The sequence below is a fragment of the Chiloscyllium plagiosum genome, unplaced genomic scaffold (assembly GCF_037043375.1).
Source record: "Chiloscyllium plagiosum isolate Xiang-an unplaced genomic scaffold, Cpla_swu_hap1 HiC_scaffold_7, whole genome shotgun sequence".
Taxonomy (NCBI): domain Eukaryota; kingdom Metazoa; phylum Chordata; class Chondrichthyes; order Orectolobiformes; family Hemiscylliidae; genus Chiloscyllium; species Chiloscyllium plagiosum.
Genome location: NW_028270145.1, coordinates 38,465,783 through 38,478,967, shown reverse-complemented (window position 1 = coordinate 38,478,967; position 13,185 = coordinate 38,465,783). Strand labels below are relative to the sequence as shown.

Sequence of the window (13,185 nt, the reverse complement as noted above, 5' to 3'; positions counted from 1 at the left end):
ATTTGACATCTGTCATATGTCACATTTGGATGTCACAAAATTTCTTGCTGCCGAGCACAACAATTAAATCACTTTAGTTTTACCTCTATCACGCTCTTTGATAAGTTTAGGGTAATTTTGTTGCTTCCTTCATACTATATGCTCTCTTCGTGCCACTAAAATCTAAGCAATGACATCGATTCTTCAGATTTTATGATTCCACTCTTAATCCTTCTTCATCCTTTTTAAACCTTTTGCTTTCACCATCTATTCTAACCTCAAAAACTCTAAATCTCAGTGGAAAAATATGCTTCCTAAGAAGTTCATTTCTTTTGTTTCTGCCTTATCATCTTTCCCTTGAACAACTATTAACCGTTTATAAAGCATGTGTCCCAACAAGGAGTTGAGTGCAGCTCCCATACCAAGGGAAGGTTTTCTATAAACCTCACAAGCCTTGTTTTCAGATAACCTTTCAGCCTTTTTCTTTTAAAAACAAAATAAAACGATGACTCTGGCCTCACATTTCATTAAATCAAGGTTCATCACAACATTTTATCTAACTTTTACCAGAACCTGGATCACCTGCTGAATTCTTCCCATTCTCTTACAACTGAAAGACTTATAAAATCTTAAACTAGGCATCAAATTGCCCCATTTACTGAATAGCTTTATTGTCTGTTCTGTCTTAGATGTCTTTCCCACCACTGTGATAGTTCAGTCGGGTTGCAAACTCTGGTTTGTGGATTCCTGCAAGTTTGATTGTGTGACATCACACCACATGGCTCATGACCAAGTGATGTCTGATCACAACTTCTGACCATATGGCATTTGATCAGGCATCATTTCTTCACATACTCTCTAAAAATATGTATTTATCTTCTAAAGGTTAAAAACCCTGAGAGTTGGGTCCTTTTGCTTGCGGTTTTCTACTAGTGGTTGCATCAACGTTTGAGACTACACTCTCCCACTACACATTTAATTTCTAATCTATGACTTTCAGAGCCCCCGGATCAGAATATAGACTCCCTACAGTGTGGAAACAGGCCATTCTGCCCAACAAGTCCACACCGACCCTTCAAAGAGTAACCCACCCAGACCGATTCCCCTACCCTATTACTCTACATTTACCCCAGGTAATGCATGTAACCTGCACACTATGGGACAATTTAGCATGGCCAATCCACCCAAACCTGCACATCTTTGGACTGTGGGAGGAAACTCACGCAGACACAGGGAGAGCCTGCAAACTCCATACAGACAGTTGGCCGATGCTGGAATCAAACCCGGGTCCCTGGCATTGTGAGGCAGCAGTGCTAATCACTGAGCCACTGTGCCGCCCACAGGGCGGGTGACAATCATTGATGAGGGTCACCCACCTGATTTTTTTTTCCCAATTCTGATCCCAATAGACATTCCTCTCCAAGCGGTTGAAACTCTCTGCCAGTGACACTGTGAAGTGGCACAACATACACTGCAGCAGGAAGCTCCCAGCTATTCTGAGAGAGTTGGGAATAGTAACTGGCCCAGTAAAGTAAAACTGTACTCGACCACTTGGTTTGTAGTAATTTACTGAGATGTCCACAAGGCAGACATTATTTATTTATTTTTAGACTAATGATATTAAACCACTAATGAATCTCTTACCTTTTTTTTACTTTTAAGCTACACTTCCACAACAAGAAAGCAGGAGCCAAGCAAAAGAGCCTAACCATGGGATGTTCCCTGGAGTCAGCTGTCAAGCTCAGACTGATGCCAAACCAAGTGATTCAACAGGAACTGAGAATCAGCATGAACCTCAACCACAGACATCCACTGTAGGAACACAACGAATTACTGTAAGTCAGATAGGAGTGCACATAGGACTGTCTATGGCATTGTCTTTTTAATCATTAGCATTCTAATGAAGCTCACTATCATGCATTCTCTGACACACTGGGCTGCAGAAATCCTAACCACTATAGGTAATGGGCTGAAGGTTCACAAATCGACCCCAGCGCCTGGTTTGACCTGCAGGGATTTCCAAAGTTGCAGCAATCTGCAGGTGACCATCTAGTGTTTTGGTTTTGTAGCTGTCTGTGGAATCATTTAGAGAAGTCAAAACTGCACTGGGGAGCTTTGGTCTTCATGATTGGATTTAAAATAAAAAAAGAATGTTATCTTGCAAAACTTAAAGCAATCCTGCAAATGGAAATTGCTGCTTTACACGTACTCAGTAAACCATCAGTTCTTGTGTAATTAGAGCGTGTGGCATCCTAGCCCCTCGCTAGCTAGATCAAGCACAACAACAGATTCAGAGAACCTAGAAATTGAGAGCTGCCTCTGCAAACTAATTTCAATTAGTTGCCATTTCAAAAGACTGTTTACTTGAATAATTCAGTAAGGACAATGTTATGGTACCAGAGGACCACATACTATTGTAACTTGACCCCCAAATCTTGCATGAATCTTCTTCCATCACATAGAGAGTGGTTCACTCTGATTGCAGAGGATAAATGTTGCTCACCAGCTTGTTTGTCTTTCTGTTTCTCTCTCTCACTCTGATGAATGCAGCTACTTCTGCTCCTGAGGTCTACATCACAGCATGAGATAATTTTCTACCAGTTCTGCATAGACACAAAGATGCTCTTGAAATCCAGTTAAAAATCACACAACACCGGGTTAAAGTCCAACGGGTTTATTTGGAAGCACTAGCTTTCAGAGCACTGCTCCTTCATCAGGTGGTTGATGAACCACCTAATGAAAGAGCAGCACTCCAAAAGCTCGTGCTTCCAAATAAACCTGTTGGACTATAACCTGGTGTTGTGTGATTTTTAACTTTGTCCACCCCAATCCAACACCGGCTCCTCCAAATCTTGAAATCTAGAGCTTACAAATGTTATTTCTCCTTTTTTTTGACTTAATTATTGCTTAATAATTTGATCTCATTATTTTTCTCTCTTTCGGTTGTGACATTTTGCACTAAAAGAAACAATTAAAAGAAGCAGTTGTATGCTGCTTGGAACTTATAATTGTGAAAGCAGAAAACCAATAATAAATCAAAACTGCAGTAGAAGACCACTTTACTAAATTTAAGGTGGAGTGCATATATTCTGGGTTAAAAAAACTCCAAACGAATGCATAATGTTGCTCTGCTCTAGAATATGCACTGCTGATCCTCGGGTGACCAATGGTCACACTAAATGTATACTGGTAGATATGGATGCCATGGAGAGGCAGGCAAGCAATCTTTGTCCAGGAACATATTCGGCATGTTATCTTTACAGTCAAATGTCCTGTTAAAATTGACCAGCTAGGCTCTGACATAAAGAGCTTGATTTGACTTAGTCAAAACCTATTCATTAACAGTTAGATTTATAGCCCAAAGGATGAGAGGAGGAGGAGTAGGAGGAGGAGGAAACAGCCAAAACTGGATAAACAGATATATCCAATGACATTGTTCTTTCTTGTTTCTACAGGTGGATGACCCAGCTGTAGAGAAGCCTTGTCCCCAGCAAGGAGGAGGTTCAACTACAGAATACAGTGCGTGGAAACATTTCTTTTTGCACAGCAACTTTATTTCCCTTTCTCTGATGTAGACTGGTAGTTACAGGGGTGTAAGTCCATCAGTACGAGCTGCACCCTCCTACCCATTTCTATGCATGCCTAGGTGGTGAGCATCAGCAAGCATTTTGTTCATTATGCTTGAGTCTGATCACTGCCCCATTTCACACTTGCAGTGCACATAAAGATCTGGGATATTAATAACCAGATGTTAAAGTGTTAGCATGTATTATCTCTCCCCAGATGCTCGCCTAAACGATGCAGCTCTTCACAAACTGCCAAATGCTGAGATCGATATTGATCAGACATTGAAATAAAACTCTCAGCATCATGGATCTTTGCCAGACCAACTGATGTATTTATCCACCACAGGATACTCAACTGACACTTTTGAGATTGAACAATCCTGCCCAATTTATAATATGCCCCATTGCAGGCAGACTGTTGCTAGGTTTCCACCAGGCTTCCACCAATAGCTCATAAAACTAACCATTCCTCATTCACCCTCCCTGATACTGAGGTTAGTTGTAATGGTCCTTATTGAAACAGATTAACAGCACAAGGATATCAACCGACTCATGTTATGATCTGACTCACCATCTTAAATGTTAATGCACTTAATTATATGCGTCATCCACCAGATATATTGCTGCAATACACAAAGGTAACATTGACAGTGTTTTCAAAAACTACAAACTCTCCAACTGAAAAGGAAATGGGCTGCAAGTGTACAGGGACACCAGCACCTTCCAAGGGCAATTAGGATGGTCAATAAATGCTGATGATGCCCGACCTTGTGAATGAAGATGAAAACTGTTTTATGTTTTATTATTAATCTGCTTTTAGATTTACATTCCATTGGCAATCTGCACACAACTGTGGAAAAATTAAGATTGGAATCAACATCAGGTGAGATAAATTAGTTTTTCATGTACTGCTCTTGTGGCAATGGTAGTACCCATATCTCTAGACCAGGAGGCCCATATTCAAGCCCCACCTGCCCCAATGGTGTGTTATAATATCTCTGATTGATTAGAAAAGAATTCTGTTATGTACTGCTTCCCAATACTATCCTTTCATTTTTTGTCTTAGTCCAGATCTCTCCTGACAATAGTCTCCTGTTGAGGGCAGAAACCAGTGTAAAGTATGCCTGCCCATAATATGATCACAAGATGGCGGCAATGGAGTTTCATCCTGAGCCCGGGGCCTGCCTACTCCATCCCTTTTTCTATTTTTCCCCTTTCCTTTCGTTATTTGTTAACTTTACCTTCTTATTAAGAGCGTTGGCAGCAGCAATGTGGGTCTGGCGCGGACGTGTGGCGAGCTTTTGGATTCCCACCAGCGGAGGCAACATTCAGCTCACTTCAAGATGTGGTAGAATCGATGGATGCATCGGTGAGGCCAGACAGCACCACAGACTTGAGTCAATGGCAGCGGGGTTGGATTTGGGACCGGTGTGGACCCAATGGCACCGATGGTGGTGGCATTGCGAGGTTGGCCTAGGGAGGACTCACGGTGGAGGCACCATGGTGCCGAAGAGTGGCGACTTTGTTCCAGCAATGGCTGGCTTTGCGGCTGCCTGATTGCTTTGTGCTTGTGTTGGTCTCAGTATTGGGGTAGGGCAGCACCTGGATCCGGACCCAAGGCATAGCTTTTAAGTTGAACATTTTTTTATTTCCTGCCTTTACCTTCTATATTTTGGTTTATTTTCTGTGCTTCAAGATGGAACCGGAGAGTGGCGACACCATACAACACCTTTAAAAAATACATGTGACAATAATAAATCAAATCAAATCAAATCACTCTACATGAACCACAACAGCTGGATCCTCCTTCTTCAAGTTTCTCACCAGCTACAAGAAGACATCTTTAACCCTCGCCATTAGACCTCTGTTGCAGGCAGCAGAGTACAGAATTTATTGCCCTTTGTATGCTGTTTTCTTTCATTGCCACCATTCTTTTTGCAATTCACATGTGAATGGTGTCCTTCACTCTGGTGCCATAGACAATCCATTCATCCACCTTGCAATCATACTCCTACTCCATACAGGAAGGAGGCACCTTGTACTTGCTAGAAAAAGTCAAGGCCTGAGACTCCTTCACCAATACGTGCCGATCCTCCCATCCAACTGACTCACAGTCACATCCTCCTGTTCATGATCAATGACGACTGTAAAATTCTGCCATCCTAAGGGGTGTCATCATTGCCCAGAACAAAATGGTCAGCTAACTTCTCTGTCCCTGCATCACAGAGTCGACAGCAAGGTCTCTTGCTCAGTGACCGAGCTGTAGCTCCTCAGGCTATTGCATTTAAATACAGGCAACTTTGGCCTTGATCACAGGACAAACCTCATTCTGCAATCACAACACATCACCTGCCTTCCATTTTTATAATGCATTCATTATAGAACATAGAACAATACAGCACAGTATACGCCCTTCGGTCCTCAATGTTTTTTTAGATTAGATTCCCTACAGTGTGGAAACAGGCCCTTCGGCCCAACCAGTCCACACCGACTGTCCGAAGAGTAACCCACCCAGACCCATTTTCCTTTGACTAATGCACCTAATACTATGGGCAATTTAGCATGGCCAATTCGCCTAACGGTGGGAGGAAACCGGATCACCCGGAGGAAACCCAAGCAGACACCGGGAGAATGTGCAAACTCCACACAGATAGTTGCCCGAGGTTGGAATCGAACCTGGGACCCTGGCGCTGTGAAGCAGCAGGGCTAACCACTGAGCCAACATGCCGCCCTTTATCGACCTCTAAGATCAAATATACCCACATATTCAAGAGTTGCTTACAAGTTCCTAATGGATCTGACTCTACTACCACTGCTAGCAGTGCATTCCATACACCCACCACTCTCTGCATAAAGAACTGACCTCTGACATCTCCTTGAAATCTTCCCCCAGATACCTTAAAATTATACGAGAACGAGGGTAGGTCCGATCAAGGACAGTAGTGGGAGACTGTGTATTGAGTCGGAAGAGATAGGAGAGGTCTTGAACAAGTACTTCTCTTCATTTACGAACGAGAGGGACCGTATTGTAGAAGAGGAGAGTGTGAAATGGACTGGTAAGCTAGAAGAGATACCTGTTAGGAAGGAAGATGTGTTGGACATTTTGAACAACTTGAGGATAGACAAGTCCCCCGGGCCTGACGGGATATATCCTAGGATTATGTGGGAAGCAAGAGAGGAAATTGCAGTACCGTTGGCAATGATCTTCTCGTCTTCACTGGCAACGGGGGTGGTACCAGGGGACTGGAGAGTAGCGAATGTTGTGCCCCTGTTCAAAAAAGGGAATAGGGATAACCCCGGGAATTACAGGCCTGTTAGTCTTACTTCTGTGGTAGGCAAAGTAATGGAAAGGGTACTGAGGGATAGGATTTATGAGTATCTGGAAAGACACTGCTTGATTAGGGACAGCCAGCACGGATTTGTGAAGGGTAGGTCTTGCCTTACAAGTCTTATTGAATTCTTCGAGGAGGTGACCAAGCATGTGGATGAGGGAAGAGCAGTGGATGTAGTGTACATGGATTTTAGTAAGGCATTTGATAAGGTTCCCCATGGTAGGCTTATGCGGAAAGTCAGGAGGCATGGGATAGAGGGAAATTTGGCCAATTGGATAGAAAACTGGCTAACCGGTCGAAGGCAGAGAGTGGTGGTAGATGGTAAATATTCAGCCTGGAGCCCAGTTACAAGTGGAGTTCCGCAGGGATCAGTTCTGGGTCCTCTGCTGTTTGTAATTTTTATTAATGACTTAGATGAGGGAGTCGAAGGGTGGGTCAGTAAATTTGCAGATGATACGAAGATAGGTGGAGCTGTGGACAGTGAGGAGGGCTGTTGTCGGCTGCAGAGGGACTTAGATATGATGCAGAGCTGGGCTGCGGAGTGGCAGATGGAGTTCAACCCTGCCAAGTGTGAGGTTGTCCATTTTGGAAGAACAAATAAGAATGCGGAATACAGGGTTAATGGTAGGGTTCTTAGTCAGGTGGAGGAACAGAGGGATCTTGGGGTCTATGTACATAGATCTTTGAAGGTTGCCACTCAGGTGGATAGAGTTTGTAAGAAGGCCTATGGAGTATTATCGTTCATTAGCAGAGGGATTGAATTCAAGAGTCGTGAAGTGATGTTGCAGCTGTACAGGACTTTGGTTAGGCCACAGTTGGAGTACTGTGTGCAGTTCTGGTCGCCTCACTTTAGGAAAGATGTGGAAGCTTTGGAGAGAGTGCAGAGAAGATTTACCAGGATGTTGCCTGGAATGGAGAGGAAGTCGTACGAGGATAGGTTGAGAGTTCTCGGCCTTTTCTCGTTGGAACGGCGAAGGATGAGGGGTGACTTGATAGAGGTTTATAAGATGATCAGAGGAATAGATAGAGTAGACAGTCAGAAACTTTTTCCCCGGGTACAACAGAGTGTTACAAGGGGACATAAATTTAAGGTGAAGGGTGGAAGGTATAGGGGAGATGTCAGGGGTGGGTTCTTTACCCAGAGAGTGGTGGGGGCATGGAATGCGCTGCCCGTGGGAGTGGTAGAGTCGGAATCATTGGCGACCTTTAAGCGGCATTTGGATAGGTACATGGATGGGTACTTAATCTAGGTTAGAAGTTCGGCACAACATCGTGGGCCGAAGGGCCTGTTCTGTGCTGTATTGTTCTATGTTCTATGTTCTATACCTCCTCATGATAAAAATTTCCGCTCTGGGAAAAAGCCTCTAGCTATCCACTCTATCTATGCCTCTTATCATCTTGTACACCTCTATCAAGTCACCTCTCATCCTTCTTTGCTCCGATAAGAAAAGCCCTAGTTCCCTCAATCTTTCTTCAAAAGACATGCCCTTCAGTCCAGGCAGCATCCTGGTAAATCTCCTCGGTATAGCTTCCACATCTTTCTTATAATAAGGCGACTATAACTAAACATAATATTCCGAGTGTGGTGTAATCAGAGCTGTATAGAGCTGCAGCTCTTAAACTCAATCCCTGTGCTTATGAAAGCCAACACACCATACACCTTCTTAACAACCCTATCAACTTGGGTGGCTACTTTGAAGGATCTATGGACAAGCACCCCAAGATCCCTCTGTTCATCTACACTACCAAGAATCCTGCCTTTAACCCTGTAATCTGCATTCAAATTCAACCTTCCAAAGTGAATCACTGCCAACTTTTCCAGGTAGAACGCCATCTGCCACTTATCTGCATCCTGTCAATGTCCCGTTGCAAACTACAACAGTCCTCCACACGATTCACAACTCCACCAATCTCCGTGTCATCAGCAAACTTATTATCCCACCTTTACACTTCTTCATCCAAGTCATTCATAAAATCACAAAGAGCAGAGTGCTAGGAACAGATCACTGTGGAACACCACTGGTCACCGAGCACCTGACTGAGTACTTTCCATTTACTACCATGTGCCAGCCAATTCTGTATCCAGACAGCCAAATTTTCCTGTATCTTATGTCTTCTTACTTTCTGAATGAGGAGAAAGTGAGGTCTGCAGATGCTGGATCAAAGTTGAAACTTTATTGCTGGAACAGCACAGCAGGTCAGGCAGCATCCAGGGAACAGGAGATTCGACGTTTCGGGCACAGGCCCTTCTTCAGGAATGAAGAAGGGCCTGTGCCCGAAACGTCGAATCTCCTGTTCCCTGGATGCTGCCTGACCTGCTGTGCTGTTCCAGCAATAAAGTTTCAACTACTTTCTGAATGAGCCCACCATGAGGAACCCCATCAAACGCCTTGCTACAATCCATATACACCACATCCACTACTCTACCTTCAACAATGTGTTTTGTCATATCCTCAAAGAACTGTATAAGGTTTGTGAGGCCTTGACCTTCCCCTCACAACGCCATGCTGACTATCTCTAAGGAGGAGAAAGTGAGGTCTGCAGATGCTGGAGATCAAAGTTGAAACTTTATTGCTGGAACAGCACAGCAGGTTAGGCAGCATCCAGGGAACAGGAGATTCGACGTTTCGGGCACAGGCCCTTCTTCAGGAATGAGCAGAGAGTGTTCAGCAGGAGAAGATAAAAGGTAGGGAGGAGGGACTTGGAGGAGGGGCGTTGGAAATGTGATAGGTGGAAAGAGGTCAAGGTGAGGGTGATACGTCGGAGTAGGATGGAGGCGGAGAGGTCAAGAAGAAGACTGCAGGTCAGGAAGGCGGTGCCGGGCTGGAGGGATCCGGCTGAGACAAGGTGGGGGGAGGGGGGATGAAGAAACTGGTGAAGTCCAAGTTCATCCCCTGCGGTTGGAGGGTTCCCAGTCGGAAGATAAGACGCTCCTCCTCCGACCGTCGGGTTGTTGTGGTTTGGCGGTGGTCAAATTATGCTTTTCCAAGTAATCATAAATCCTGTCTTTCAGAATCCTCTCCAATAATTTGCCCACCACCAACATAAAATTGACTGGTCTGTAATTCCTAGGTTTATCCCTACACCTTTTATTGAACAAGAGAATAACATTTACTACCCTCCAATCATCTGGTATTATTCCAGTGGACGCGAGGACGCAAAGATCATCGCCAAAGGCTATGTCTTATTATTCTTATTTAATGTTGTACTTGCCCTGGAAATGTTTGATGGGACAATAGAAAGAGAGTTTAACCTTACTGTATTTGCCTTGGGAGTGCTTGATGATGAGGCAACATGGAGATTGCTTTACTTGTATTTGAACAATGCTCTACCTGTCCTAGGTGTGGTTTGATGGGGGACAGTGCAATTGGGGTCTCTATTCTGTATCTAATCCTGTGCCGTATCTGCCCTGAGAATGTGAAATGGGGACAGTGTAGACGGACCTTTACTTTTTATCTAACCCCATACTGCAGCTGTCCTGGGAATGTTTGATAGGGACAGCGCAAAGGCAGTTTTACTCTGTATCTAATCGTTTGCTTTTCCTATCATGGACGTATTTGATAGAGACACTGGGTGTCTGAAATGGAAAAGGTGTTGCTACCAAGCAAAAACATTGCCAGAAGTTTAGCTTCAAGCACTTTTTTAAAGGTAATATTATTTAATTAATAGCTAATAAATGTGGTTTTAATGAAGTAATTTCAACTACTCAGCACCCAAATAACTAGTAACAAGGGAGATTTTCAAGGCATGCTCTCCTTTATGGACAGTCACTGTCATGTTTTCAGGGTGTCCAATGGCAGAGAGAAAGCTAAAATGATCATTTAATATTTTAAGTCAATGTATTAACTGCTTACATAAATTTGCTCTGGGCATGACCAAAAATCTTACTTCAATCTTCTGCATGCGAAACAGACTTGCAAATTTACTTAAGCTCTCTTGTAACGTGCAGAAGTGAAGGACAACACAAATTCACTAAAGATCCTCAGACAGCACCTTCCAAACCCATAAGCACTTCCACCTTGAAGGACAAGGGGAGCAGATATAGGGGAACACCACCACCTTGAAGTTCTCCATCAAATCACTCACCATCCTGACTTAGAAATACATTGCTATTCCTTCATTGTCGCTGGGTCAAAATCCTGGAATTCCCTCTCTAGTGGCATTGTGGATCGCCCACAGCATGAGGACTGCTGCGGTTCAAGAAGGCAACTCACCACCACTTATTCAAGGGCATTTAGAGCTGGGCAAGAAGTGCTGGCCACAAATGAAAAACATAAAAATACAGAGCACGTTTCCGAAAGTCGTTAAACTACTCCCCATTCCTTTGGAAAACTGTATAAGTTTGGTATGTGTAAAAAATCAAATCCTGCAGCAGCATAATAATATTCTGTTGTCTCTCTGACCCATTCAGCAGAAACCTCGAGAACCTCCTCAGTGATTGCAACATCCTCCCTTCCTCAACACATCTCGACACAGACAAGTTCACAGTCAGACACAAGTCAGACCAACAGCCAGGTCAGTGAACAACGTGATAATCAATATTCTGATTTCTTTAAAAGGTGCTTCTCCCTTTTCTAAGAAAGTAGACCGCATATCAGGCAGCACACATTACTCATTATCTTCTTTGAACTTGTCAGATAGATTTTGTTTAAGATTAGATTCCCTATAGTATGGAAACAGGCCCTTCGGCCTTCGGCCCAACAAGTCCACACCGATCATCCAAAGAGTAATCCACCCAGAACCGTTTCCCTACATTTACCCCTGACTAATACACGTAGCACTATGGGCAATTTAGCATGGTCAATTCACCTGGCCAGCACATCTTTGGATTGTGGGAGGAAACCTGAGCACCTGGAGGAAACCCACGCAGACACGGGGAGAATGTGCAAACTCCACATAGACAGTCGCCCAAGGTGGGAATCGAACCCAGGTTCCTGGCACTGTGAGGCAGCAGTACTAACCACTGAGCCACCATTCCGTTATAGGTATTACTGGGATGGCTATAACAGAAGTGGAAGGAGAGAAAAAGTGGATGAAGTTACAATCAGGATGAGTCATAAGTAAACTGCTGTAGGCTGACGAGCTTCTAGGTTCATATGGACTGCAGCCTAGAGTCTTAAAAGAGGTTGCTATTAAGTAAAATCTAATGCTATTAAGTATGCTAATTTTCCCAAATTCCCTTGATTTCAGAAAGGTTTCATTAGACTGAAAGGTAGCAAATGTACTGAGGCAGAACACAGAAAACTATGGACCAGTTAGCATGATGCCTATTGTGGGGAAGGTGTTAGAATTGATTATTAAAGAGGTTATAGCTGGACACTTCGAGAAAACTCAAGGAAGGTAGGAACAATCAACATGGTTTTGTCAAAAGAAAATTACGTTTGACTAAATTATTAAAGCCCTCTGAAGGATTAGCATAAAGGGGAATCTGTAAATATGCTGTACTTGAAATTGCCAGAAGGCACTTGAAAAGGTGCCACATCAAAGGTTATCATGAACAACAAACCTCATAGCGTAAGAGCAATATAAGCATGGATAGAAGGTTGAATGGCTGACGGAAAATAGAAACTTTGCATAAACACGTCTTTGTATGATTTGCAGAACATGACAAGTGGAATTCTCCAAAGATTTGTGCTGAGGCCTCCATGTTTTTTCAATTTATATTAATAACTTAGATGAAGGGAGCAAAGGCATGGTATCTAGATTTGCAATGATCCCAGGATAGGTAGGAAAGAATATAACATATAAGAAGTTTGCAGAAGAATTTGATTAATTATTACCTAGGTGCACTTAAATAGTACGATCTGCTTGTAAAACATGTAAGACCACACCTTTCACTGTACCTCGGTATACGTTACAGTAATAAAGCAAATCAAATCAAAGATTGAGTAAGTGGGAAAAATTCTGACAGATGGAGAATAATGTGTGTAAGTGAAATTGGCTCACTTTGGCAGGAAGAATGGAGGAGCAGTAATTAAACAGAGAATGACCGAAGAGTTCTAAGGTGCAGAGGGATTTCGGATCATAAGTCACAAAAGAGATTGTATATAGATACAGCACATAGTCAAAGAGATTAATGGGATGTTATTCTTATTATGAGAGGAATTGAACATAAAAGTAAGTATGTTATAGTTCAATTGTATAGGACATTGATGAAACCATATCTCAAATAGTGTGTGCAGATTTGGGTTCCTTATTTAAGGAAGGATGTAAATACATTGAAGGTGGTTTGAAGAAGGTTTACAAGATTGATACCTGGATAGAGTGGATTGTATAATGAGGATAACTTGGACAGGCTGGAATGTAGA

At 43.1% G+C, this 13,185-nt stretch overlaps 2 protein-coding genes across 8 annotated transcripts in view; one reads left to right on the top strand and one right to left on the bottom strand.

Moving 5' to 3' along the window:
• Window positions 1–13,185, bottom strand: part of cunh21orf58 (chromosome unknown C21orf58 homolog) — a 306,245-nt gene that overhangs the window by 128,706 nt on the left and 164,354 nt on the right. The gene's annotated exons all lie outside the window — the stretch shown is intronic.
• LOC122551461 (caspase-8-like) overlaps window positions 1–13,185 on the top strand; it is a 140,841-nt gene that overhangs the window by 108,190 nt on the left and 19,466 nt on the right. For all 3 annotated transcript variants that reach the window (XM_087988945.1, XM_087988944.1, XM_087988946.1), the window contains exons 5-8: window positions 1,642–1,814; window positions 3,435–3,498; window positions 4,366–4,428; window positions 11,289–11,392. In XM_087988945.1, coding sequence (XP_087845071.1) covers window positions 1,642–1,814; window positions 3,435–3,498; window positions 4,366–4,428; window positions 11,289–11,392 — 404 coding nt within the window. The remainder of the gene's footprint in view (window positions 1–1,641; window positions 1,815–3,434; window positions 3,499–4,365; window positions 4,429–11,288; window positions 11,393–13,185) is intronic.